The sequence below is a fragment of the Maniola jurtina genome, chromosome 1, assembly GCF_905333055.1.
Source record: "Maniola jurtina chromosome 1, ilManJurt1.1, whole genome shotgun sequence".
Classification (NCBI taxonomy): domain Eukaryota; kingdom Metazoa; phylum Arthropoda; class Insecta; order Lepidoptera; family Nymphalidae; genus Maniola; species Maniola jurtina.
In genome coordinates, this window is record NC_060029.1 from 15535598 (window position 1) to 15560911 (window position 25314).

Genomic DNA, 25314 nt, shown 5'->3' on the forward strand with positions numbered 1-25314 from the left:
GTTGATATGGCCTGTACCCAACTGTGTGACCCAACTGTCAATAGCTGGATGAGGAGATCCAGCTATTGACAGTTGGGTACAGCCTATGATATTAATATTATATATCACTAGCCTATACCCGCGACTTCGCCCGCGCGGATTCAGGTTTTTTGAAATCCCGTGGGAACTCTTTGATTTTCCGGGATAAACAGTAGCCTATGTGCTAATCCAAGATATTATCTATCTCCATTCCAAATTTCAGCCAAATCCATCCTGTAGTTTTTGCGTGAAGGAGTAACAAACATACACACACACACACACACACACACACACACACACATACAAACTTTCGCCTTTATAATATTAGTGTGATTATTGGGTACAGTATGATTCGTGCTTTGCACGGCGCAGTATATTAGTTCACCCCTTACAGACTATAAACGATATAAAATAATAGTATTCTTAATAGGTATTAAATTAATAATATAAAAATAATGCAGAATTTAGAATTATTTTTTAAATTTGTAAAAATATCCCAGACTAAAGGAAATAAGCAGACGGACAATAGCTGCCAGAACATGAAGCCTAGAGTGAGTGGCAGTGAAGGAGTGTAGTCACTGAAAAAGCTACTTGGACTTAACAACAATAATAATAATTTGTTTTAGGATCATAATAAGTACGAAAATATTTTAGGTAAATATCATAATAAGTAAATAATTGCCTAATTTAATGGAATCTTTTTGTTTTTTCAGTGAAAATATTGTGTTATATATTAAGCGAAATTGAACTGTTATTTCTATATTAATTTTGTTAAATTTGAATACAAATATGAATCAGGTAGGTATTACGTAATTATTAAAATAACGCACATAAGTACGTACGTTCGATACAAGTGCCTATATTTTCGTAAAAAATAATTATAAGTAACCAATAAGTAGGTTGGTATAAGGCAGTCTTAAAGTAAAGTAGTAAAGTCGTAAAGTAAAAAATATAAGTATAAGATAAGTGATGTTAGTCTTATTAATGTACTTAAGTACCTAATCATTGTAGTAATTCATTGTGAAAATGAAACTAAACCTAATTGTTAAAATTTTAAAAAAATCATAATTTTAATAATATATGATTTTAATTGGAATACATAATATGAGAGAATTATTTTATTAACTGGCATTGGTGTACGGTAAAACTTAAACCAGTTTATGTTTACTCACACCCACTACCCATCCATTCCGTAAAAATTGATATTTTTGAAAAATATTTTTTTCATTCCATTCCATCAGCCCGTATGTGTCCACTGCTGGACATAAGCCTTTCCCAAGAAAAAAAAAAAAGACATTTTGTTTTACAAATATTAAACAATAGAGTTAGTGTATGTACATAGTGTAAGATAAAGTAGGTACAATGTTAAGATTGGTCGAATTTATATTATATATTTAGATTTATACGTACATATTACCTACCTAATAAGAACCTAAAAGTTATAAAACGTATTTAGATCAATGTTTTCATTTTATATGAATATAATATACTAGGTATAGTAGTGACAACAGACAAGTTCAATAAATGTTCAAATAATAAAACTAATTGCACAAAAACACCAAGTATTTAAATAAATACAGCTTTAGTTAATGTAGATAAATATTTTTTTACTATTATATAATAACAGATATATTTACTAAAAATGAAGAATATTGTATTTATACTTATTGAAAATAATAATTTTCAAAGACTTAATCCGGCTGAAGTGGACCATTTTTAATTAAAAACAATATTTTATTACCTAATCTAGTTGTAGGTACATATCGAGATTATTTAGTTTACGTAGATACTTTACGTGCATTATAAAATCACAGGAATCAGGAAAAAGATAGACGAAAACACGCTTAGATGGACGAAGTTACAGGCAAACAGAAAGGCTCGTTGCATAGTTACATTCACCCAAGTAGAACTTTGAGACCTCGCTTGGCTCGGGTACTAAACCAACTACTTTGGCAGCTTCTTAAAATCAAAGGCAAATTTTAAAAAAACGGCCAAATGCGAGTCAGACTCGCGCACTGAGGGTTCCGTACTCGGGTAATTCTTCCGACATTTCGCATGATAAATCAAAAACTATTATGTATAAAAATAAATAAAAATCTGTTTTAGAATATACAGGTAAAGCCCTTTCATATGGTACCCCATTTGGTATAGTTTTCTTACTTTGAAAATTTAAACACTTTATAATTTTTTTTTTTAATCATGTGATCAGAAAATTACGGTTTCTGGATATAAAGACCTACCTACCTGCCAAATTTCATGATTCTAGGTCAACGGGAAGTACCCTATAGGTTGTCTGTCAAGAAAACCTATAGAGTAGGTACTTCCCGTTGACGGACGGACGGGCGGACGGACGGACGGACAGACAGACAGACAACAAAGTGATCCTATAAGGGTTCCGTTTTTTCTTTTGAGGTACAGAACCCTAAAAAAAATAAAGGCTCGTTGAAGTGCAAATATTATGGCAGTATATTTTGATCATCACTCATCACAATCATAATGAGAATAATTATTATGGTGCACTGAAATTGAATATTTTAGGCCAATAGTAGAAGAGTATTAGGCAATTGGATGGAATTGGTCGCATTCAGTGCTGGATGCATGTTCTAGTTTGCTGCTAGAGCTAGCTATACGCTTGCTTATAACTATAGTGCGTTTCATCGAATAGTACCTATGGCGTTATGTTGGCTCCCCTGTCTGTCCAAGTCATTGGCACCATATTTGCATAAGAAGACGCAGATTTTGTTTATTTTCATTTGATTTTCCTGAATGAATGAAATGAAAATAAACAAAATCTGCGTCTTATTATGCCAATATGGTGCCAATGACCACCCAACAGACAGGGGAGCCAACATAACGCCATAGGTACTATTCGATGAAACGCACTATACGAGTAAGTATATGCGTGGCAAACTCCTAAGTGGCTTCATTTTTACTTACTAACAAGTTTGTTCACAAGCGATTAATTCGTCTATCTTTTTCCGATCATCTGTGTATGTTATGTGGAGTACATATTATGATAAAATTAAAACTTTAGTTTAAGTAATAATTATTGTAGAATTAAAACCACGTAGATTAGAACCACAAAACTGGGGCCAACTTAGAATTAGATTTAGTCATTTAGCAAGAAAACGTATATATGGCACAAATATATAGTTTTTACGGAGCACTCAAATTTTATATCTAAAATAAGAAAAAAATATAATAATTTGGGTAACTAATTAATTTCATTTAAGTAAGTAATTATTCACAAATACTAAAATAAGCAATTTTTTTAAACAAGAGTAAATTAGCAAAGATTGAAGACAAGAACCTACTATTTATTTTTAGCTAGGAATTGTCACCAGTTTATTCAAAAGGTTAGCTAAATTACAAAAAAAATGAAGTTAATTAGTGAATATGCTAGTAGAATTTTAAAAATTAAACTGAATATTAGCGCAGTGTAAAACTTTTCGCGTTGAAACTTTCAACGTTCAAAAATGGCATCACGAAACCGCGCTTTGATGTCCGCAAAGGTTCTATCTACCTTTTTCTTTCTTTCTGTGAGTTATTAGTTTTGAAAGAAAAAGGATTGGATGTTGGAGGGATGTAGGTAATTATTATAATAAACTCACATCATTTTATGTTAAGTCGGTACCTACCTACCTATAACTCTAATCTATTAGATTTTACTGAAATTGTAAACGGCGAGTTTGTAACAGGTGTAAATCAAAAATTTATAACACCCCCGACAAGTGAAAGTTACAGTAACTAGAAAAGAGCTGATAACTTTCAAACAACTGAACCAATTTTCTTGGATTATAGCTAAAAACACTCTCGATCAAGCCACCTTTCAAACAAAAAACCAAATTAAAATCGGTTCATTAGTTTAGGAGCTACGATGCCACAGGCAGATACACAGATACGCACGTCAGACTTATAACACCACTCTTTTTGGGTTGGGTGTTAAAAATACCTATATAGTACTACTTACTGCATATTATGTATTGTCTAGTAACGAAACTGTAGACTAAATTGGTACCCAAATGATTGAAAATATTATCTACCTATTCCAAAATTCCGACATAATTAGACTTATCCATAAACATTTTAATAGTTTGCAATTTCTATACGATTAGATTTTAGATGAAATAAACACATACATACTGATACGTACAGTTCGCGACATGTCGAGATGGCAATCGGGGTGGGGACGCGCCGCACACCCGCACAGACCCCGCGCTAACCCATGCTGGATAGCGCGAGTGATGTTCAAAGTCAAAGTCAAAATCATTTATTCAAAGTAGGTACAATTGTATTCCTTTTGATGGTCGAAATTGTTAAATTTGTACGATAGGTTTAGTGGTGATAATTAATTATGTAACTTAAAACTAAAGCCACGAGGGTTCCAAACGCGCCCAAGTCTGAGAAGAGAAGAAGTTTGGGTGTGCGGGTCGTCCCCCCGCCATACTCCGATTGCCATCTCGACCTTTCGCGTACTATACTTGCGTGTTACTGTACCCTGTAGTCTAATTTGTTTACGATTATAAAATAAAGCAGCACTTTTTAACTCTTCTGGTTTTATTTCATACTCATTCAATGGCGTGCAGCTCATAATATAAGGCCATAAAGGTACTGTTAATCCTAGTTGAAATATTTAGAAGCTGTGTTTATTTTCATTATACCTATAGGCTGCTATTAGAACGCTAGCAGAAATGAAGACAAATGGTACCAACTGATTTTTTTTTAAAGAATATTAGCCATGCTGCTAATCATGACTAATACTCCCCTTCCCCCTTCAATTAGGTAACAGGGCTCTCTCCTTCACTCGTTTCATACAATCGTAGTTCCAATTTCATTTGAATATTAAGCAACCAAAGTCCATGAAATTTTGCAGACATATTCTAGAAACTAATATCTGTATCTGTGGTGTTTTAGATTTTTCTAAAAAAATGTAGATTTAAAATTACAGGGGCTCAAAGATTTGTATGTAAATTTTTAAGACCACGTAACTTTGAAACCGAATATTTTAACAGAAATCTGGAAAACCACAGACATAGATATTAGTTTCTAGAATATGTCTGCAAAATTTCATGGACTTTGGTTGCTTAATATTCCAATGAAATTGGAACTACGTTTGTATGAAACGAGTGACGGAGAGAGCCCTCTTAAGCGAAAACCTTATGCCAGGAGTGGGTACGACAATAGTGCAACGGGTGGGGTTTGAACCGCCGACCTTTCGGAATTCAGTCCACTCCTCAACCGTTGAGCTTTCGAGGCTCGACTGTGGAGGAGCGTGATGAGCTTTGAGGAGGTTACTGATGTGATTTACAACTATACGATCCTCTTAACTTTAACAAAGCCTGATAAACAGCAGTACATAAAATGGAAGGTATTGATTATCTTAAAACACAATTGAATGTGTACCAGGCACCGTTTCCTTGAAGTACAATCAATAAACTACTTAATTGTAAAAAAATCATGGACGATTCGCTCTAAATGAGTCTAAACATTAAAAAGCTCTTCAATCGATGCGGATAAATAGGGTCAATTGCATAATAAGCGATTAACGTTAAGTGATGGTTACCGTCCAACTTCAAACGTTACTTCAATAGGTTGCAACGTGTCAGTCAGGTTTTGTTAACTTAGTCATTTGAGGTATTTGATGACATAGACGAAAAATACTTATAACAAGAAAAAAGCAAATAAGTAAATATTTCAATCTTTTTCTCTGCACTCATCTCGAAATGAAGAAATAATCTTATCAAAAAATGATAACGATGGTAATCGATTATATAAATAATCTATGAATATAATCTGCGGCCATATTGCTGTCGTCTGTCACATTTCCCGCGCGCGCTTCATTTCTGAAGACCTGAAACTTTCCCGCGCTGTCAGACAGCCTTTGGCACAGTTTTCGCGACCTTGACCGCTTGAAACCGCAGTCGCTCTGCAGAGCTCGCTCTGAAACAACGTGTCGGGAGTGTTCTCTAGAACCGGGATCGCGGTCGATTTTTAAAAATAAAGAATGGTAAGTTTATTAATAAGTATAGAGTTAAATTACAGAACTATACAAGAAAAGATTAAATTTTAATAGTTTTGTCTCATCAATGGATTTTAAAACACGTTTCCGTCGGGAATTATTTGGAAGTTTGACATTTTTCCGTAGCGTTACATCACTGGTGCCTATATGAAAATAGAGTTCCCCTATTATTCTACGATTAGAGAGGGGTACATAAGCTTCTTATATCTCACAGTAGGTACAGTTTTATAGTGCTTTGTTCCCGAAATAAATGTCAACACCGCTGTTTTGTTATGCTATTGATTTTCGTAAAATCTTGGCTTGCTTTGAACAATGTTTAAAGTAGGACATATTATGAACTTTATGGCATAGATTGGCCACTCTTGATGTTAATTTTCACCTCTATCCATATTACTTAATATTATAAATGCGAAAGTGTGTCTGTTTGTATGCCTGTTACGTTTTCATGTTCCATCCGTTTAACTGATTTTAATGAGTACAGCAGACTACAGAGATGGCTTGCAACCCGGAGACGGACATTAGGCTAATTTTTATTCCAGAAGATAAAAGATGATATTTTCAAAAACCTAAATCCAAGAGGAAAAAGTTGCAGGCATCATCTACTTAGTAAAATGATAGAAAAAGACAAAACTGACTGACATCAACGCACATCCTAAACACTTCTCAAAACATAGAATTTTATACATAAGTTTTCTCAATAGGTAAAGGATTTCTCCCAAGTGAAGCCGGGACATGTAGCTAATTTTCAATGTCATAAATAATAATGATAAGAGCTTGGAAGTATAATTATATTTGAACCTAGCGAATTTATTATGTACCTACATAACCTATGTATTCCTATTATCTACAAGTCGTAAATAAGAAAATTACAAAGTAATCACCTAGATTAATAACTACGATCAATAAATCAAATTAGCTAGTATAGTTATTATGACATGGAAAAAATTACTTAGTCTGTGGATTTCCTGATTTTCTAACGCTTTTATAGCGACCCTCTCCGGCTTCCCATGGATGCAATGTAGCTAAAACTTTAACCACATACAGTGTCAGTGCGGAGTGATTTCAATAGGCTTGCTTTCTTCCTATATATTTACACTATAAGTATAAACCTTCTTCTTGAATCACTATTTATTGATGAAAAACGTATTAAAATCCGTTACGTAAGTAGTTTAAAAATCTAAGCGTAATAGACAGACGGTGGGAAGCGACTTTGTTTTATACTTATTATATAGGGATAATAATAGGAATCGGAGCTATGCTGGCTGTGCTCGGAGCCTCCCACTCCTAGCTCGTTATTCAATCTAATACACCTATCATTATAACAACACATTTTATACGAAACATTATATACCTACGACACACATAGTCACTTGAAGATAGCCGCGACTTCGTTCGCGTGGCTTTAAGTTTTTAAAAGCTTTTCGTAGGATCCTATGGCTACCTTTTATTCCGGAAAATCAACATTTTCCGGGATAAAAGGTAGCGAAGTCCGTTTCCGGAATGCAAGCTTTTTCTGGTACGAGTACCTACCTAAAATTCCGTGGTATTTAATTCCTCCGTGAAATTTAATTGATTAAAATGTGTAGGAATTTAAGTTTCTTATTATTTTTGTAAATAAAAAGACTTTAGATTAATAATAAACTTGGAGTGTATTCACTATGAAAAAATACAATTTTTAAGATGACATTTGACACAATAGACAAGGTTGTCGTAGACAAGGTGCGTTCACTTTTTTTTTGCTCTGGCTTCCAACATCCTGTCCTGAACGCACACCCATAGCTGAGGAGCAGAAGGTATGCTTGGTGAGAGGCAGCCCTTTGGTTAGTACATCAGCGACCATTGCATCAGTGCCCTTGTAGTTGATGGTAACCTCGCCACTGGACACCTTTTCCCTTATGAAGTGGTACCTCACATCAATATGCTTGCTCCTGGAGTGATAAACATCATTACCTGAAAGTCTAATGGTGCTTTGATTATCACAATAAATTATAAGAGGTTGAATTGCTATGAAGGACCGCAATTCAGCATCCAACTGTTTGAGCCATAGGCCTTCTTGAATGGCTGAGGTCAATGACATGTATTCAGCCTCTGTCGATGACAATGCAACGGTTAGTTGTCTTTTTGAGTTCCAAGTAATCGCTGAACCCTGAAATAAGAAGACATAGCCGGTACAAGATCTTCTGTCTTCTGGGTTCGATGCCCAGTCTGCATCACAGTACCCAGTGATATAATCTTCTTTTGATTTAATGTAATTTAACTTCATGTTTATAGAGCCTTTCAAATATCGCATCACTCTTTTAAGTGCTATCCAGTGTTCTTTAGTAGGCTTATTATTGAAACGACTCAGTGTGTTCACAGCATAACTTATATCTGGTCTTGTACCTTGAGATAAATACAATAAGCACCCCACTGCTTCATGATAAGGTATATTAGTGAGTATTTCACTGTCATCCTTTGCAGGTATCAATTTTGAGCTTGTATCACATGGGGTATTCACTGGTTTGCAGTCCGACATGCCAAATCTTTGTAACATTTTTTCAATGTATAAGGACTGATCTAATTGTAATTTTTGTTTATCTCTATGAATCCTTAAACCAATGCAATGTTTAGCCTCACCTATATCCTTCATGCTGAACGTTTCAGTTAATTTACTTCTTATAAAATGTAGAGTTTCTTCACAATTATAAAAACATAGCAGGTCATCTACATATACTGCTATGTAAAATATATCATTATCTCTTTTTACCAAATAGTAAATGCAAGGATCCACTTTGCTTCTTAAAAGTCCAATATCAATCAACACATTATTCAATTTTTTGTTCCATTGCCTGCTGGCTTGCTTGAGTCCATAAATTGATTTAATTAAATGACATACTTTGTTACCTTCTTGTTCATACAGAGGTGGCTGACACATATAAATTTCCTCTTCTACATCACCTTGCAAAAAGGCTGTAACAGCATCCATTTGATGAATTTTTAGCTCATATTTAACAGCCAGGCTCATTAAATATCGGAGGGAGGAATAGCGAATAACCGGAGCAAATACTTCTTGATAATCTATGTTTTTCCTCTGTTTATAGCCTTTTATAACAAGCCTTGCTTTATATCTTGTTATTTCCCCATTTTCATTAGTTTTAGTTTTAAAAATCCACTTACATGGTATGGCTTTCTTTCCCACTGGAAGGTCCACAAGTGCCCATGTATTATTCTTTATTAAAGATTCATATTCAACGTCCATGGCATTCTTCCATTGTGCAGCCTGGTTGCTCTGCAATGCTTCTTCAGAACTTTGTGGATCACTATCTAAAACACTCATAGCCATTTCATTATTAAAACACATAAGTGATAAGGGGCTGTCATCATTCTGCTTTTGCCTGCGAGTCCGGACTGTTACATGACTCATGGATGGGATGGGTGATATGCTACTATCAGACGTACAGTCAGTAAAGTCAGGGTTGTACTCATCATCTTTGGAGTCATCATAGCTAGTGGATAAGTTGGGCTCTGCAGCTTCTGAGGCAGTTGAAGTGGACGGTAAGTTTGGAGATTCAGATGTAAGTATGATATCAACCTTATTATAATTCTTTTCAATAGGTTTTACAGTCTCAGATACCTTAGCCAAGCTTTCAATAAACACAACATCTCTACTCATTATCACACGCTTAGCTTTAGGATTATATAACCTGTAACCTTTAGTTGTATTGCTGTAGCCGACAAAGATCATTTCACTGGATTTTGAATCCCATTTCAACCTGCGCTCCTTCGGTATATGTACCATTGCCTTGCAACCAAAGACCCGTAAATGGCTAATATCTGGCTTAAATCCTGTCCATTTTTCATAGGGAGTTATGCCTGCAAGTGCACGAGACGGAGAGCGATTTGTTATGTATGCTGCAGTTAAGATTGCTTCTGCCCAGTACTCCTTCTGTAAACATGCGTTAAACAACATACATTTAGCCCTTTCTATAAGTGTTCTATTCATTCGTTCTGCTCTCCCATTTTGCTCTGGTGTATACGGATTACTAGTTTGATGAGTAATACCAGAGTCCTTCAGAAATTTTTCAAATGAACGATTGACATATTCCCTGCCATTATCGGACCGGAGTATCTTAATAGATTTATTTAATTCATTTTCAACACTGTTTTTAAATTCTTGAAACTTTTCTAAGGCTTCGCTTTTGTTGGCTAAAGTATAAACAAACACTTTACCTGAATAATCATCGACAAAAGTTATGAAGTACCTGGCACCTCCCAGCGACAGTGTCTCCATCGGACCGCAAATGTCAGAATGGATCAGTTCTAGCAAATCATTTGCACGGGAACCAACATGCTTGAAAGGTTGCCTGGTTTGCTTGCCTTGAAGGCACGGTGTACATAATACATCTTCTTTCTGCTTTGTCAAGTTAATACCAAGTGCACAGTCTTGTAATTTGTACAAGTCATTAAAATTCAAATGAGCCAATCTTTGATGCCAAAGAAAATTAGAATTATCTGTGACAGCAGAAAAACCTCTAGATTCACTTGTGTTGAGTTTATAAGTCCCATTAAAACAATTGGCTGTTGCAACAATTACTTCTTTGTTGTTCAAAATCCGGCAGCCATTATTAGAAAACTCAATTTTACAACCATTTTCAATTATTTTGCTCACTGATAATAAATTGGTTGCTAAATCAGGTACATAAAATACATTGTTTACCTTAATCTTGTTGGATGAACCATTAGTTCCCGGGATGGTTATAGTGGTACTTCCACACAATTCGACTTTGAGCACCTTGTCATCTGCTATACGTACATGAGATTGACTCGGCAAACATACATCTGATAGCCATTCCTTATGTTTGGTCATGTGTACCGATGCTCCGGAGTCTATGTACCAACTATGTTCATCATTGACTGAAACGGCTGAAAATGCAGCTACAAAACCACTGTTATTACTCTTATTTTCAGATTTTCTGTCCTTATTTCTACAAAATTTGCTAATATGACCAAATTTATTGCAATTATAGCACCGTGGACCCTTGGATTTGCCTTTATTACTATTGTTCTTAATATTCTGAGATTTAGAGGTATAAAATGCTGCAGATGATGATGGTTTTACATCTTGCAAAATTTTTGTTTTAACAGCATCAGCGGAGATAGCAATGCCTGAGCTTTCTAAGGCCATGAGCATAGGCTTATACGTGTCGGGTAGGCCCGCTAACAGAAGTGTGCCTAGCCATTCGTCATCGATTTTGAAATTAATGCTACGCAGCTTATGCGCAGTCGACATTATTTTATTGACATAATCTTCGATGCTGTTACTATTATCCAATGTAGTAGTTATAAGTGTTTTTAACAATCCAACTTTTCTCGTTAGGCCAGAATCACTAAAAGCTTTAGATAAATTGTCCCATACCTGCTTAGCGGACGTGCATTCTTCGATGTGCACGTAGTTTATGGGGTCGACGAGCAAAATTATTTTTGATCTTGCCTTTTTATCCTTTAATGGGTCCACTTGCTTGCCCGTGATACACTCCCAGAGTTCTTCATGTTCCAAGTAAGTTTGTACAGCGAACTTCCATGTCGAATAATTGTCTCTGCCGCTTAATTTCTCAATGCTAAATGAGTTATTACTTATCAACGACATTTCGAAAAATAATTACTTTGTGCCGTGTACAAAATCACGTTGGCAAAAATTTTTATCTTTTTTAATCTTTGGAATCTTTACACTTCGTGCTGAAAATAATATATATATACGCTCTGCTACCATGTAGGAATTTAAGTTTCTTATTATTTTTGTAAATAAAAAGACTTTAGATTAATAATAAACTTGGAGTGTATTCACTATGAAAAAATACAATTTTTAAGATGACATTTGACACAATAGACAAGGATGTCGTAGACAAGGTGCGTTCACTTTTTTTTTGCTCTGGCTTCCAACAAAATGAAAACGAACTACCGACTCCTCGAAGGAGGGAAAGGGAAATAACTAGTGTTTACCCGCTGGACTGACGACCTTAAGTCTTGAGGTCGTCAGTACAGCGGGTCGTCATCCACTCACTTCCCGCTATCCTTTTAAGGCTTAAGAGGATAGCAGGAAGTGGGTGGATGAGGAAAGCGTAGGATCGTGTGTGGTGGCACGCTCTCGGGAAGACCTATGTCCAGCAGTGGACGCAAACAGGAAGAGTGGTTGATAACCTTATTTAAATACTTACTAGTTTTTTTTAAATCGTATTTTTCATCAAGGTCGACATACTCTTATCACATCTAACATCGACATGCAATTATACTTTCCGAACAATCGATTAGTGCTGCAAATGCTTACTGAAAACTCGACCTAGACAATAATTAACATAAATAAATAAACGTACCTAGGGGCTGAATTCTTTCAGTTAATTTCTGTACTAAGTAGGTATAACCCTCAATGCCATCTCAAGATTGGCTAAGCAGCAAGATTTGCTGTGAATATAACAAATAAATAGAGAGACATACCTACGTAATCTTTTTCTTACCTAGCATTTTAGATAGGGCTAGATAAAAATTGAATTTTTTTTTTTTTAATATACAGAAAAACTGACAAAGCTGATGATCTAATCTAATTGCATTTCCGCACTGAAAAATCAGGATTAGATACCTACTATTTTCGCAAAAAATGCGACCCTTTTCTTATTATAGGTAATTATAGGTATCTATATTAATAATCTAAAATCTTCAGTTCTATTCTTTACTTCTACAGTATGTGTTTTTCCAACAACACACACACTCACACATACACACACGCTTGCTTCATAATACGTATAGTATTCGAGTAGTAGGTATGCACGGTCTACGTTCATGAGATTATGAAGACAGTATAATATTTTCTCACTTTATTTCGGGCAAAGTCACCAAAGTTTATTGCACCTAAAATGTTTGTACATCTTCCAAATAATGTACAGAAACACTTCAGTCGTGCTTTGACGTAGTTCGCAGATATAGCCGAGCTTTTCCAAAACCATCCAGTTGTGAACGGGCGATCGTGTTTGCCAACTGGCAGGGAACATTGTGCTTCAGTGTTTACGTGTTTGTTTAAACTGAAGGAAAATTTTGGAAAAATAATCTGATATCAAAATTGGGAAATTCACAATAGGTTCATAATATATTTAAAGATATATTTGCTAATTATTCTTGTAAATGTAGTTTTATTGCAATTTTGGCGATCCTGGCAAGGTTGCTAAAATTGTAATAATAAGTAAAACATCTTTTACAAAACAATATTTAACAAATCTATCTTTACAAACAACTCTCTTACAACTCTACCGAAATTGGAAAATTCAAGATACTTAAGATTATTGGTACTTCAAGATTATTAATTCACATTTGGTAATTGTTATTGTTAAAGTTGTTTTTCATTTTCTTGTAGTAAAGTACCTACTTAATAATTCAGATTATCACGTAGTTACCTAATTTAATGAAAACCTTAAACATTGAAGAAACATTTGTAAAGTGTAGATGTTCGTATGTATTCGTGTTTATACTCGTAACGTGGCTGAAACTGAACAGCGTGCCCCGGGAGAGAAATGTTATTTTTAATATTGGAAAGGTATGTAGATTGAAGAGAAAAGAAAAATACATTTCTTTATTACTAGAACATGTTATAGCTGTTTCTCGAGATTTCATTGCAATCCAAATCTTTATTTCCGTAGACGAATCTAAAGGCTTTTACGCCATAGTAAAAACATGCAACATTGTAACACGGCCTTTATTAGTAAGTCACTAATGTTTCGGGAAGCAAATTCTACTGAAAAGAGCAAGCAAGAAAGCTTTACATTTTAGACAGACACAGACAGTACCTAGTTCTTTTGAAAAGAGCAACAGCCGAGTTTCTTATTGGTTATTCTTGCTAGGAAGGGCATTGCGAACTACTCGACGATTCGAAAGCACTTTCTAAAAGTTTAATTCAATAAAAGACTTTTCTACTTAATCATTTTTTCCTACCAAATCATGATGCTTTAAATTCAAACGGCGGCGGCATGGTCTGTGTAGTTTACTGACCAAAAACAACGGGCCGCATTGAGAACCACCTCCTTTTTGGAAGTCGGTAAAGGCCGTCGCCGCGCGGCGACTTATGATTTTGTATGCCAATTGAAAAAATTCTTCTGAAAAGTATGAAAATAAACTCTTCAAGCGCATAATGTCGGAAATGTGTCGGAACATCAACTTGATTGACTTAGACCTTGGTTCCGCTCATTAGTTTTAATTAGTATTTTAAAATACATTTACCTACTTGCCCGCGAATTCATCATTGTCAGAAAATATCTAAGTAAGTACCTATTTTCAGTTTAAAATGATCTGCTTAGCCTTTTCGGTCTAGTTTCAATTTTCAATCTACGGAGATTAGACTGGAGATAGGTACGTATCTGTAATCTGTCGTATCTGATCTCACGAACGGGCGGGCAGCGGTCATTGTCAATGCGGAATGATCAGAGTTGATCACAGAAATAAACAGCCTCGGCGTGATTGTAGCTAACGCTAAACATACGTAGTTTACCCCTCCACAAACGACGCGGTATGTTATTCGATGCATTCAAATCTCTAGTCTAAATAATTCAGACTTCTATTCCACTCAAAATAGAATATGTAAAAACAAACTCGAAATCCACGCAGTCTGGTTTAAATTGTAGATTTCAATTCTGTTTTCATCAGTATAAAGAACATATTATATTTATTTTATGGGGATTTTGTAAAGGGATAAATTCAAATTCACAGTACATTTTTGAAGTTTAATACATATTCATATACATTATACATACAAAACCCTTAAAGAACCTACAAGTCAAAACCGCTTGACATACTAGATAAGGCATACTTGACATATTAGATTAGATATGTGACTATTGAAGTCATAGCATGTCATAGGGATAGTAAAAAACATCATGGACGTAAAACATCATCCAAGATTGGACTATATTGACTTAATTTTCTGAGATAATTTTCATATTTCCAAACAACCAAACATTTTTTTAAATATTTATGTTTTACTTTACTTATTTATAAAAGAGAAAGGCATTAAAATAAATACTAAGGGATGTATCAATAATAAAAGGGTGTAATTTTCACACGCGTTCATAAAAACGTTAAGTATGGAAGAGAAGAAGTGCCACCCTTGTGAGGAGCCCATAGTTGACAAAATTCCACCCTGCCCCTTGCAGTGTATGTCGCCTAAATGCAAGGCATATAAGGTACCTACTACAGCACAATCCATAGAAGCCTTTTCCAGAACATTCCACCAATACATCAGTCTACATGCATTCACTGAACACAGGAGTTCGCGCCAACTCCCAGAAACAAAAAATCACATCGCGTAGAGATTTTTCGAGAGATCGAACCCCCAACTTTCCAAATAGGAGGATCATGTCTCTTTCTCCTTTCTCATTACAAAAATAATATTACAGGCTCCAATCGATTCGAGCAAAACCCCTATCGTGTGGATCCTCGGGGGTCCAGGCTCAGGCAAGGGCACGCAATGCGACAAGATCATCGCGAAGTATGGATTCACACACCTGTCCACTGGCGACCTGCTACGAGCTGAGGTGAAGAGCGGTTCGGAGAGAGCGAAGAGCCTGGCTGCTATTATGGAACGGGGTGAGTCGTAAATAGTCAAGCCAGACATTCTGGTTAGGCCAGTTTTTTTTTTAATTTTTTTCAATAGTTTGCCCTTGACAGCGATTTAACCTAGTGTTAGGTGATGATGCAGTCTTAGATGGCAGCGGGCTAACTTGGATGAGGTATGACCCTTTATCGGTTTCTACACGGCATCGTACCTACCGGAACGTAACTTGCATTCCGAAGAAGGACGTAGGCTACTTTTGGTCCCGGAAAATCAAAGATTTCCTACAGAATTTTTAAATCCCATCCGTTTAACCGATTTTGTTGAAGTTTGGTACAGATATAGGTTGTATCCCAGAGATGGACATAGAGTGGTTTTATCCAGAAAATTTAGAGTTTCCACGGGATTTTCAAAAACCTAAATCCACGCAGACGAAGTCACGGGCATTGTCTAGTATATTATATACAACCCTCAGATATAAACCCTCGTTTTAAGAAATTGACATAACAGTTTTATCTTTCAGGTGAACTAGTCCCCAACGACTTGGTATTAGACCTGCTGAAGGAAGCGATGATCGCAAAGGCTGGTGAAGCCAAGGGTTTCCTGATCGACGGTTACCCACGCGAGAAATCGCAAGGCATCGCCTTTGAGAAAGCCATCGCGCCTGTTACTGTGAGTATTGTTCATTTTGAGAACCATTTGTTTGACGTGGTTTGGTTTCTTCATGCCTCTAATGGTGTTTGGAAGATCGTAGTATCCCAGTGATATGGTCTGCTTCAACGGACACTTGCTAGTGGAGTAACGAGGAGTTGTCGATCCCTTGTGTTCCGTTGTCAAGTCGTGAGAAGAAACTTCGTTTTTCAGTCGGTAGGAGTCCGACAAAACCACCGTGCTCCTCTGTGGCTGATGGTATCCATGATGAATTTTCCTCACGACAAAAATTTGTCGCGAACACGTGCTAATATATTTTGTAAGATGGACTTGTAGTTCGTACATTAGATAATCTAGATTTTTTTTGAATGGAAATGGATAAATACCTAAATAATAGATAACACATCGTATTTGAGGTTCATTGAGCTAGGACTATAGATATTCTATGTCATTGAGACGTTTAGCAGTAAAGATAGTCGCATTTGCTACTTTTGGCTTCAGGTCTCAACCACTGAACAAAACTTGACTGAATGATTGACTGAATCTTCATCCTGAAGATGGATGTAGGAAATTTTAATCCCGAACAATGAAATGAATTTCCTGAGTGTTTTTAAAAACAAAATTCCACGTTACAAAATCGTAGGTATCAGGTAGTAAGACTTAGCTGAAGACTTTTCGTTCCAGGTGATAATCTACTTCGAAGCGTCATCAGAGACCTTAACGAAGAGGCTGCTGGGCCGCGCCGCCAGCTCGGGGCGCGCGGACGACAATGAGGAGACCATCAAGCTGCGCCTCAAGACCTTCCTCGACAACAACGACCAAGTGCTCGCGCAGTACCCCGACAAACTAAAGAGGGTGAGTAATTAATCCTTCGAAGACCTCTAGGTTATGAAGAGGGTCCACAACAGGCTGATGTCAGGGCCAGTTCCACGTCCGCAGTTCAAACCCCGTAAACCCATCGTAAACTGAGGCTCTGGGCTGAGACTGATGGTCGTCATCCCTTTCGCATCGTAGCAGCTATCTCAAGAGTCGTCTCACGTAATCGCATGGTAAGTAAGGCTGGTATGGGCGGAGAGGCGTCATCAGAGACCCTAACGCAGAGGTTCAAGACCTTCTTCGACAACAAGCTTTCATAGGAGCGTGCAATCTTGAATGCTACATTTATTTATTTCATTATTTTTTTATTCCGATACACGTTAGCCCTTGACTGCAATCTCAACTAGTGGTAAGTGGTGATGCAGTACGGTAAAAATATACGGATACGTAGAATTTTAACGGATAGATCCATCTTTGTAGTATAGCGGCGGTATACTGCGAGTTTTGTGTTCACACGTCGCATCCAGTAATGACGGATCCGTTGAACGTTATACGGTGCCTATGTGTGAACAGAGCATAAATTTATAACGTATCCGTTAAAAACGTACCAGTAAAACGGACTCCCATGTGTGAACGGGCCGTTAGATGGAAGCGGGCTAACCCAGAAGGGGTATGGCAGTAACCCCTACTCGTTTGGTTTCGACACCGCATCGTACCGGAACGCTAAATTGCTTGGCGGCAAGGCTTTGCCGGTAGGGTGGTATAGCCACGGTCGAAGACTTGCAGTAGAAATTCTAAAATTCCAAGCCCCTTCCGGCAATCAAACCCGGGATCTCCCACTAATAAGACCACAGCGCTTACCTATTCGCCAGGTAGGTTGTCAAATGTGTTATGATAATAACAAAGTACCTATAGCTCTTAATTTCTATATCTGCAGATAAACGCTGAAGACACCGTCGACAGCATCTTCAGCCAAGTGGAGAAGATCCTGGACCCGCTGGTCGCGAAGTGAGCAGACGCCCCGTTAGCTAATTGTATATAATGTACTTCCTTTACTTAAATGTAATGGCCTGTTGATTAATTAAATTTTTATTCTAATTTAAAATAAATTATTTTTGGAGTTAACTATTGGATCTTTTACTAACCCCCGACCCAAAAAGAAGGGTGTTATAAGTTTGACGTGTGTATCTGTCTGTGGCATCGTAGCTCCTAAACTAATGAACCGATTTTAATTTAGTTTTTTTTTTTGTTAAAAAGGTGGCTTGATCGAGAGTGTTCTTAGCTATAATCCAAGAAAGTTGGTTCAGCCGTTTGAAAGCTATCTGCTCTTTTCTAGTTACTGTAACCTTCACTTGTCGGGGGTGTTATAAATTTTTAATTTACACTTGTATTTCTTAAAATAAGGACGGTAATTTTTTTGGAAGAAGATATTTTAATAAAAATTAGTTGGCTTAAGATACTACAAACGGGCATAACGTTATGCTTATTCTAATTTTTCAACATTAATTTTAATTTATACTATCATTTATTGTAAAAAAATCAACTTAAACGATTTTATTCTGTCTACTTTACGCTTATTATTACGATCTTTATAAGAGTAGAAACTAAGCAAAGGGTTCTGCATTTCCACTAATGTCGCTTGCACATTATGTGGCTGTAAGGGTGCATAAAAATTGTAGCAAAGCAGAGTGCAATGTGTTTAGTCCACTCATTCCGTTTATCCATCCTAAAAAAGTCCACTCCGAAGACGGATGGACAGATTAACGTGTTAGCTTTATCATTGATCATAAATTAATATTTGAAGCTGATTTGACTAAAATATAGAAAATGTAAAGTCTTGATTTGACTCAAATTTAAATGTAGAAAATATAAGTCTTGATTTGAATAAATTCAGTAGAAACATTTTTTTACAAGTCATGATACTAAAATCGTAACGTCTATAAATAAGAACTTTTGGCGGTATTGACCACCAGTTTTTGAGCGTCAGTGTTGAAGCGTTTTGTAATGCCGGCTCACGGCCAAAAATCTATGAACTTCCTAATAAAGCGAATAATCAAATTCTAAACAAGTAAACGAAATAAATCACCACAAATAACTAATATAGTGTTTGGGAGAAATAAACGCTACTAAATGGATTATGTCTATCATTTCATCGAGGAACCTGACTACGATTTTACAGTTCAGAAGTCTCAGATTGTTATTCCATTAATCAATAGACGATCATACGTTTCCTATAGAACGTGACAGGGCGAGGTGGCAATCGGGGTGGGGACGCTCCACACACCCGCACAGCCCCCGCGCTAACCATTGGGTTACAATCTAAGGTAGCCCTATTTTACAATGGATAAACGGAATAAGCGCTTATCAGATTTTTGAAAGATGATGATACTACAAAATTTACACGACACCTATCAATAATATGATTGATCTGTTTAACACATCACCACTCCACTCCGCTCCAGTTATGCACCTTACTATGACGCTGATCGCTATTTTGGACTAAAGAGGCAGGATCTCTTCTTGTTCTTTTTCGCGTTGCCTCACGGCCACCGCGGTCTCCACGAGCAAACGTAAGCATTTAAACTTGTCCTCTCTCTCCGACGGCACCACCTGAAGTGACCCAATATTTTACTGAACTACCCGCAATTTGCGATAACCGTCATACTGTGCATATTTCTTGAGATTACTATTATTTGATCTGACAAGTTCAGATGTGTAGTGACTCGTTTATATTCTAGTGTCATATCAAATATTAGTTGATTTAATAAATTTTCAAGTCAAGAGATCTGCACAGAAACAAAAAATGTTTTTTTTTTTTTTGAAAATTCAGGTGATGCCGGCGTTAAAACATTACAACATTAACCAATCAAAGTAAAAAGAAAAGCATTTCAAGTCACAAATCATTTATTATGACACCAAACACAACAGATCGTCACTCCGATGAATACAAAACCACTATTTCCTTAGGTATAGTGTAAATATAGGTATGGTATAGTATATAATTTATGTTTGATTGTCTTTACAACTTTTACCGACGCCCACAATTTACAGACATGCTTTAACACCAACGTCGCCTTTTCTAACTAAGTAACTACTTAATTAAAATACGAAAAAAAGTAACAAGAAAAAGGAGAAAGAAAAATGTTTCTCATCCAATGAACCAATCGGTAAATAGTTAATTAATGCTGTACGAACTCGCAAATTATAAAAAATCATAAAGGAAAACTTTCGTAAGCTTTATAAATCCATCCACAATTCATCTCAAAAATGCAAAAAGAAAATATGATTGTAAGTACTATAGGTTTTAAGAAAATTCTATTTTCAAAAGCAATATCTTCTGTTGATCCATGAAAAGAAGTCTATTTCATAAAAACTTAGAAATTCTAGAAACATTTTTTCAACTTTACACGAAATCATTTCATTTATTTACAAAATTAATAGATAAGTAAGTGAAATTACGAAGATAACAGGTATATTTCTTTCTATAGGTGCCCCACGCACTCGAACTGAACTGCAGCTGAACTGCGCGTCGCGGCAGCCGCGACACGCGTACCGCGTAGCGCGTCACTGCCGCGCGTCGCGGCTGGAGAGAATATCGTGCGGGGCGCTGCCGCGACGCGCAGTTCAGCTGCAGTTCAGTTCGAGTGCGTGGACACCTTATATCACAAGTGTGTTAAGTGTGGCACCACATTTCCGTGGTGGCAACTTCAAGTTCAACAGCAACAGGCGGAGGAGCAACGGCCGCAGATGACTGAGACGGTGGTGGACTCACCTGCCTGTGAGATGTCAGCTGCGCGGCCGGCGCGGGAGGCTGCCAACCATCCACATCTCCCGTCACTATCTCACCACCATCTTCTGTCATTGATACTACTGTTGCGCTGAAATTACACTATCAGTTAGAATGTAGTCGTCAGTTGGTCCGAAATTACACAATTGATCGTAGTCAGAATTCCACTTGAAGCGATTTGCCTCCTCGTTTCTAGTTCGAACCGCGACCTTCCGGCATCAGTTTTCTCCTCCACTTTTAATATAGCTACCTTCGAGTCAAGAGTGAATAGGCATAATATTCTAGGCAAGCACCATCTTAGGGTGCATCATCACTTGCCAGCAGTTCTGATTGCAGCCAAGCGCTATTCTATAAAAAAAAAAACGGCTTATTCCGTTTAGCCGGGGTGCACTAGAAAATAATACACAAATTTACCGCCCGGGCTTGATAGATAGACAAACGTGGCGATGATGATCAAATTTCTCAAATTCAACGTCGAGGAAGGGAATTTTCGCTACAAAATAACCACTGATATTGTAACCAACTGGTTATAAAACTTTTGATTTGGTGGTTGGTAGTTTGCTGCTTAGACCCAAAGACCATTAATTGCCACCTTTGCGTTTTTGAAGGAAGCCTTGCGCCAAAGAGTTAGTCTAGTCTACTTACTAACCCTCTAAGGTCTGAATGCAAATCTTGATTAGGTCCGTAGCGAATGACGGACTGCCACACCGAGGGATCATACTTCACCTCCTCCTCGCTGATCGCACTGGAATATCCTTCTTCAGCTTCTCCGAGCTGGTCACTCTCATTCTGGTAGACCAAAAGCCCGTCGCCGTAGTCATGACCAGGCCCGTGGTCAGACATAGTCTGTGACAAGGCGAATTTTAAATATTTTTGGTCACGTAAGATTTCTAGTTAGAAGTTTGTTCGCTTTGCGACTGCAATTTGAGTATCAATTGCTTTGCAAGTAATAAAAAGTAATTCAGCTTGAAAAGAATTAGTACCTACTTGTGAAATTCTGTGTTTCATCAAACAGCTCCATTTAAAGAAGACACTTTTTTATTTGCAAGTGCTAACTTGCAAATAAAAAAGTGCAAATAAGGTAAGATTGTAGTTAAGGGCTACCTTAACTACAATCTTACCTGAACGTAAATGATTTAGTCAAAGATAGTCATGCTAACCTAATGGGGGGATCATCCAGCGGCAGAGCTGCGCTTTACGGTGTCAAGTCACCATTATAGAGCATTGGTAAACCAACGTTTATCGATTTTTCAAACAATGTGCCTTGCCCATTGCTACTTCAGCTTCGCAATTAGTATGATGACCGCAGCCAACCGCTTCTAAAGCATCATAAGATGATAAGCAATAGATTTAAGTTAGAAGAATAATTAAAGTTCTAAATCTTACCTGAACATCAACATGCTCCCATGCACCAATGTTTACATTATTGGTGATCAGGCCCAAAGTAGAAGTTGATGCGGAATGCATACCGATCATAGGCCCCACGCCCATGTTCATGTGCATGCCCATGCTGCCCATGTTGCCCATGCTGCCCATGTTCACCATGCCCATGTTGACGCCGACGCCCATGTTGACCATGCCCACGGCCGCGCCTGCTTGCTTGCGGCCGCGGCGTGAGATCGTGTACTGCAGGGGATCCTGGCCCTCTCGGCGTATCATGTCTGGTAAGATGCGTCGACGGGCGTTTATGAACCAGTTGCATACCTGCAATCCATTTTTCTAGGAATCGTCTAGTGCCACGTGTGGTTGTAAAAATTGAACTTTATTATACACTATTTGTATTTTACTACCACAAGATGGAAAATAACAGTAATAAAAGAACAGTAATAAATAATAGACAGAAATTAAACGATACAGAGGTGGGCCCTATCCCTCATTAGCGACATCTACCAGGCAACATTATGAATAGAAATATATATAAATAAATAGACTGAAGGCATTGTAGCGATGGATTCAGGATTCTGACAGAATTCTTAGGTGGGTTACCGCATTGCTTCCTGACAGAAATTTTTCTCTAGCCCTTTTTCGTGCGCCTAAACGAACCACCAACCAATCCATCAACAAATGTTACACATAAGTAATTGTCTACGGAATAGTTAGTTCATAGAAAACAATCATTTTCCCGGATTTAAGTTCGACAAAATTGGTACTAGATACGAAAAACCACAATACAAGATAATCACAATGGTCAGTTAAGTCGCAAAGGACATCGCCCAAGGATACTTTTTCTAGCGATACATCCGCGTACGTTTTGAACGTGATTCTGAATCGCGATAAGTAGTTGTTGTAATACAGAATCGTAGGCCAGCGACGCATTGCTGAACTGTGCCGTGAACTTTTTGCGGCTGTATTGCTATTGTGTATGCTATTACGACAACCTCCCTGGCGCAGTACTAAGCGTTATTAGTGGGAAGGTCCCCTAGTAGAGATTTGGAACTTCATAATTTCTCTGGTCTGGTCTATTGGGGAGCTTTGGCTGTGGCTAGTTACCACCCGACAGGCAAAGCCATGCCTCTAAGCGATTTGGCGTTCCGGTACGATGCCGTGTAGAAAGGAAAGGGGTATGGGCTTAGTAAAAACTGTCATACCTCTATATTTTAGCCCGCTTCCATCTTAGATTTATCATCATTTACCACCAGGTGAGAATGCAGTCAATTGCTAACTTGTATCTGAATAAGAAAAAGTGCCTCTGCAAAAAATCGCGGCGAGTGATCTCCCAACAGTCATAGAAAAGCATACCTACCTGTAGCACCGACAAGTTGGCCTCTTTGCTTAAAGCTATCTTCTCGGTATCACTCGGATAGGCATTGTACCGATGGTCGTACAGCCACCTCTTCAAGATCCTGACCGCGGTTTTAGGAAGGTTACCACGTCGCTTCTTCACTGAGCCTACGATGATCGAATGCGGTGGCGGCAGGCGCGCTTGCAAAATGTTCATAGGATGTACATCGTTCTCCCAATCATGAATTATTAATTCATGCTCCTCCGTTGAGGAGCTCGATGGAAAACGATCTCTAGCTAGAAAAACAAAGTAGGAGATGATAGCCTATAACTGTAACGATAGATTCTGAGTTCTATCAGGGACACTATTTTAGAGGTAAGAATCAGGTTTTGTTAAGCAAAGTACCCAATAGTCAATCATTATTAAAAAATCATATTGAGTGGAGTTTAATACAGAAGCATCTGGAAACCGCATTATTATCTCTAGAAAACTCTTTACTTGGTTATGGGACTATTTGAAAGGTCGCAAGACCTTCAGCTATTGGAATGAGACGTAGGAAGAGAGAAATATGATCAATATTACAGAGTACTTCATGCTTCGTGAGTATGCTAATTGCTAATAGATATCTACTCATTAAGTACCAGTAAGTACTCTTTCCTGACCAGCTAAGCTTGTGCTTATAGTATACGACAATAGTGCAACGGATAAGATTGATTTCAGTCCGTCCCATGTCCGTTTCTAAACTGCTCAGTTATTGAAGTGCATGGACGCTGTCCTTTTCCCACAAAAGTATGAAAAGGATTTAGGGCCCGTCAATTTAGTTTAAACGTCATTGCGTAAGTTGTTGCAAAGTTTTGTCCAGATTTTGCGCCATATCAAAGCGGCGTCACAAAGATTTCAATCACATTTCAATCTTGTCAATAAATTCAAAGTATGGATTTGACTTGATAGCTGTAGTTCTATCAATTAGGTACCTAGGTACTTGAGTTCATCTTGAGTTCTGATACAAACAAAAGTTAAAAAAATATAAAATAACTTACGCAATTTGATCTTCATGACTTTTATGACTGATTTACGAAGCGTAGCGACAGTGTCCAGGGTTCTAGAGTTATTTAAAATTATAGAAAAAAATCAAAATCTCCGTGACCTGTCGCGGGTGCTGGCAAAATTTTTACTGAACTTTTGCTGTTTCAAAATTTTTGTTTTCGAAATTGGTGCGCGTTCTATGACAAATGACAACGACGCATGTCAATTGTCGCGGTGAAGCTTAATTTGAATTTTGAAAAAAAAGAAGAAAAAATTTCAGCCATGAATTTAGTTATTAAAAATATAAAAGAGGTTATCAAAACGAGGTTTTAATAGTGTTGGTATTTAAAAAAAGTAAGGTAGATTAGGAAAAGGTTTTATTAAATCCTGAACTTGCTGACTACTTTTTTCCGGCAAAATAATACTAAACCGATTTTGATGAATTTACTTAAGAAGTAAGTTGCGTAAGTTTTTATTCAAATAAGTGCTAAATTTACTTATTTAAAATAAAGGAGGTTATTAAACATAGGTTTTAGCAGTATTTAAAAGAAACATAGATATTGAAATAAGATAGAAATAGATAATATATTTAGATCTCTTATACGTCAATAAACAGAAAGTATATAAGGTAAGGAGATTAGAATTTTTTTATGAAATCCTGAGTTTGGTAACTAGCAAACTCCACTTCTGGCTAACTCTTGGCAAAC

General features: G+C 37.1%; 2 protein-coding genes across 4 annotated transcripts; one reads left to right on the forward strand and one right to left on the reverse strand.

The window, feature by feature from the left end:
* Window positions 1-5878: 5878 nt before the first annotated feature.
* LOC123866621 (adenylate kinase isoenzyme 1) lies at window positions 5879-18197 on the forward strand. 3 transcript variants are annotated; one of them, XM_045908300.1, is made up of 5 exons: window positions 5879-6025; window positions 15451-15640; window positions 16129-16277; window positions 16941-17111; window positions 18010-18197. In XM_045908300.1, the coding sequence occupies exons 1-5, from the start codon at window positions 6023-6025 to the stop codon at window positions 18082-18084; spliced, it is 588 nt and encodes a 195-aa protein (XP_045764256.1). In that variant the 5' UTR covers window positions 5879-6022; the 3' UTR covers window positions 18085-18197. The 3 variants fall into 3 exon arrangements, with proteins under 3 accessions (XP_045764256.1, XP_045764242.1, XP_045764250.1); XM_045908286.1 differs by lacking the exon at window positions 5879-6025 and adding an exon at window positions 13444-13598; XM_045908294.1 differs by lacking the exon at window positions 5879-6025 and adding an exon at window positions 14976-15237.
* Window positions 18198-19480: 1283 nt separating this feature from the next.
* Window positions 19481-24784, reverse strand: LOC123866579 (pre-B-cell leukemia transcription factor 1-like). The gene is made up of 6 exons (XM_045908224.1): window positions 24622-24784; window positions 23603-23877; window positions 22246-22563; window positions 21509-21705; window positions 20845-20950; window positions 19481-19682 (listed from the first exon to the last, which is right to left on the reverse strand). The coding sequence occupies exons 1-6, from the start codon at window positions 24635-24637 to the stop codon at window positions 19572-19574; spliced, it is 1023 nt and encodes a 340-aa protein (XP_045764180.1). The 5' UTR covers window positions 24638-24784; the 3' UTR covers window positions 19481-19571.
* Between the last annotated feature and the right edge of the window lie 530 nt (window positions 24785-25314).

Excerpts from the sequence above, each read along its gene's own strand:
- LOC123866621 (XM_045908286.1), top strand. The coding sequence starts at position 13,467 with ATGAAAACCTTAAACATTGAAGAAACATTTGTAAAGTGTAGATGTTCG. Across the intron at positions 15,641-16,128 it reads GGCTGCTATTATGGAACGGG|GTGAACTAGTCCCCAACGAC; the intron begins GTGAGTCGTAAA and ends TTTATCTTTCAG. Across the intron at positions 16,278-16,940 it reads AAGCCATCGCGCCTGTTACT|GTGATAATCTACTTCGAAGC; the intron begins GTGAGTATTGTT and ends TTTTCGTTCCAG.
- LOC123866579 (XM_045908224.1), bottom strand. Across the intron at positions 22,564-23,602 it reads CCAACTTGTCGGTGCTACAG|GTATGCAACTGGTTCATAAA; the intron begins GTAGGTATGCTT and ends AATGGATTGCAG. Across the intron at positions 19,683-20,844 it reads AGCTGACATCTCACAGGCAG|GTGGTGCCGTCGGAGAGAGA; the intron begins GTGAGTCCACCA and ends GGGTCACTTCAG.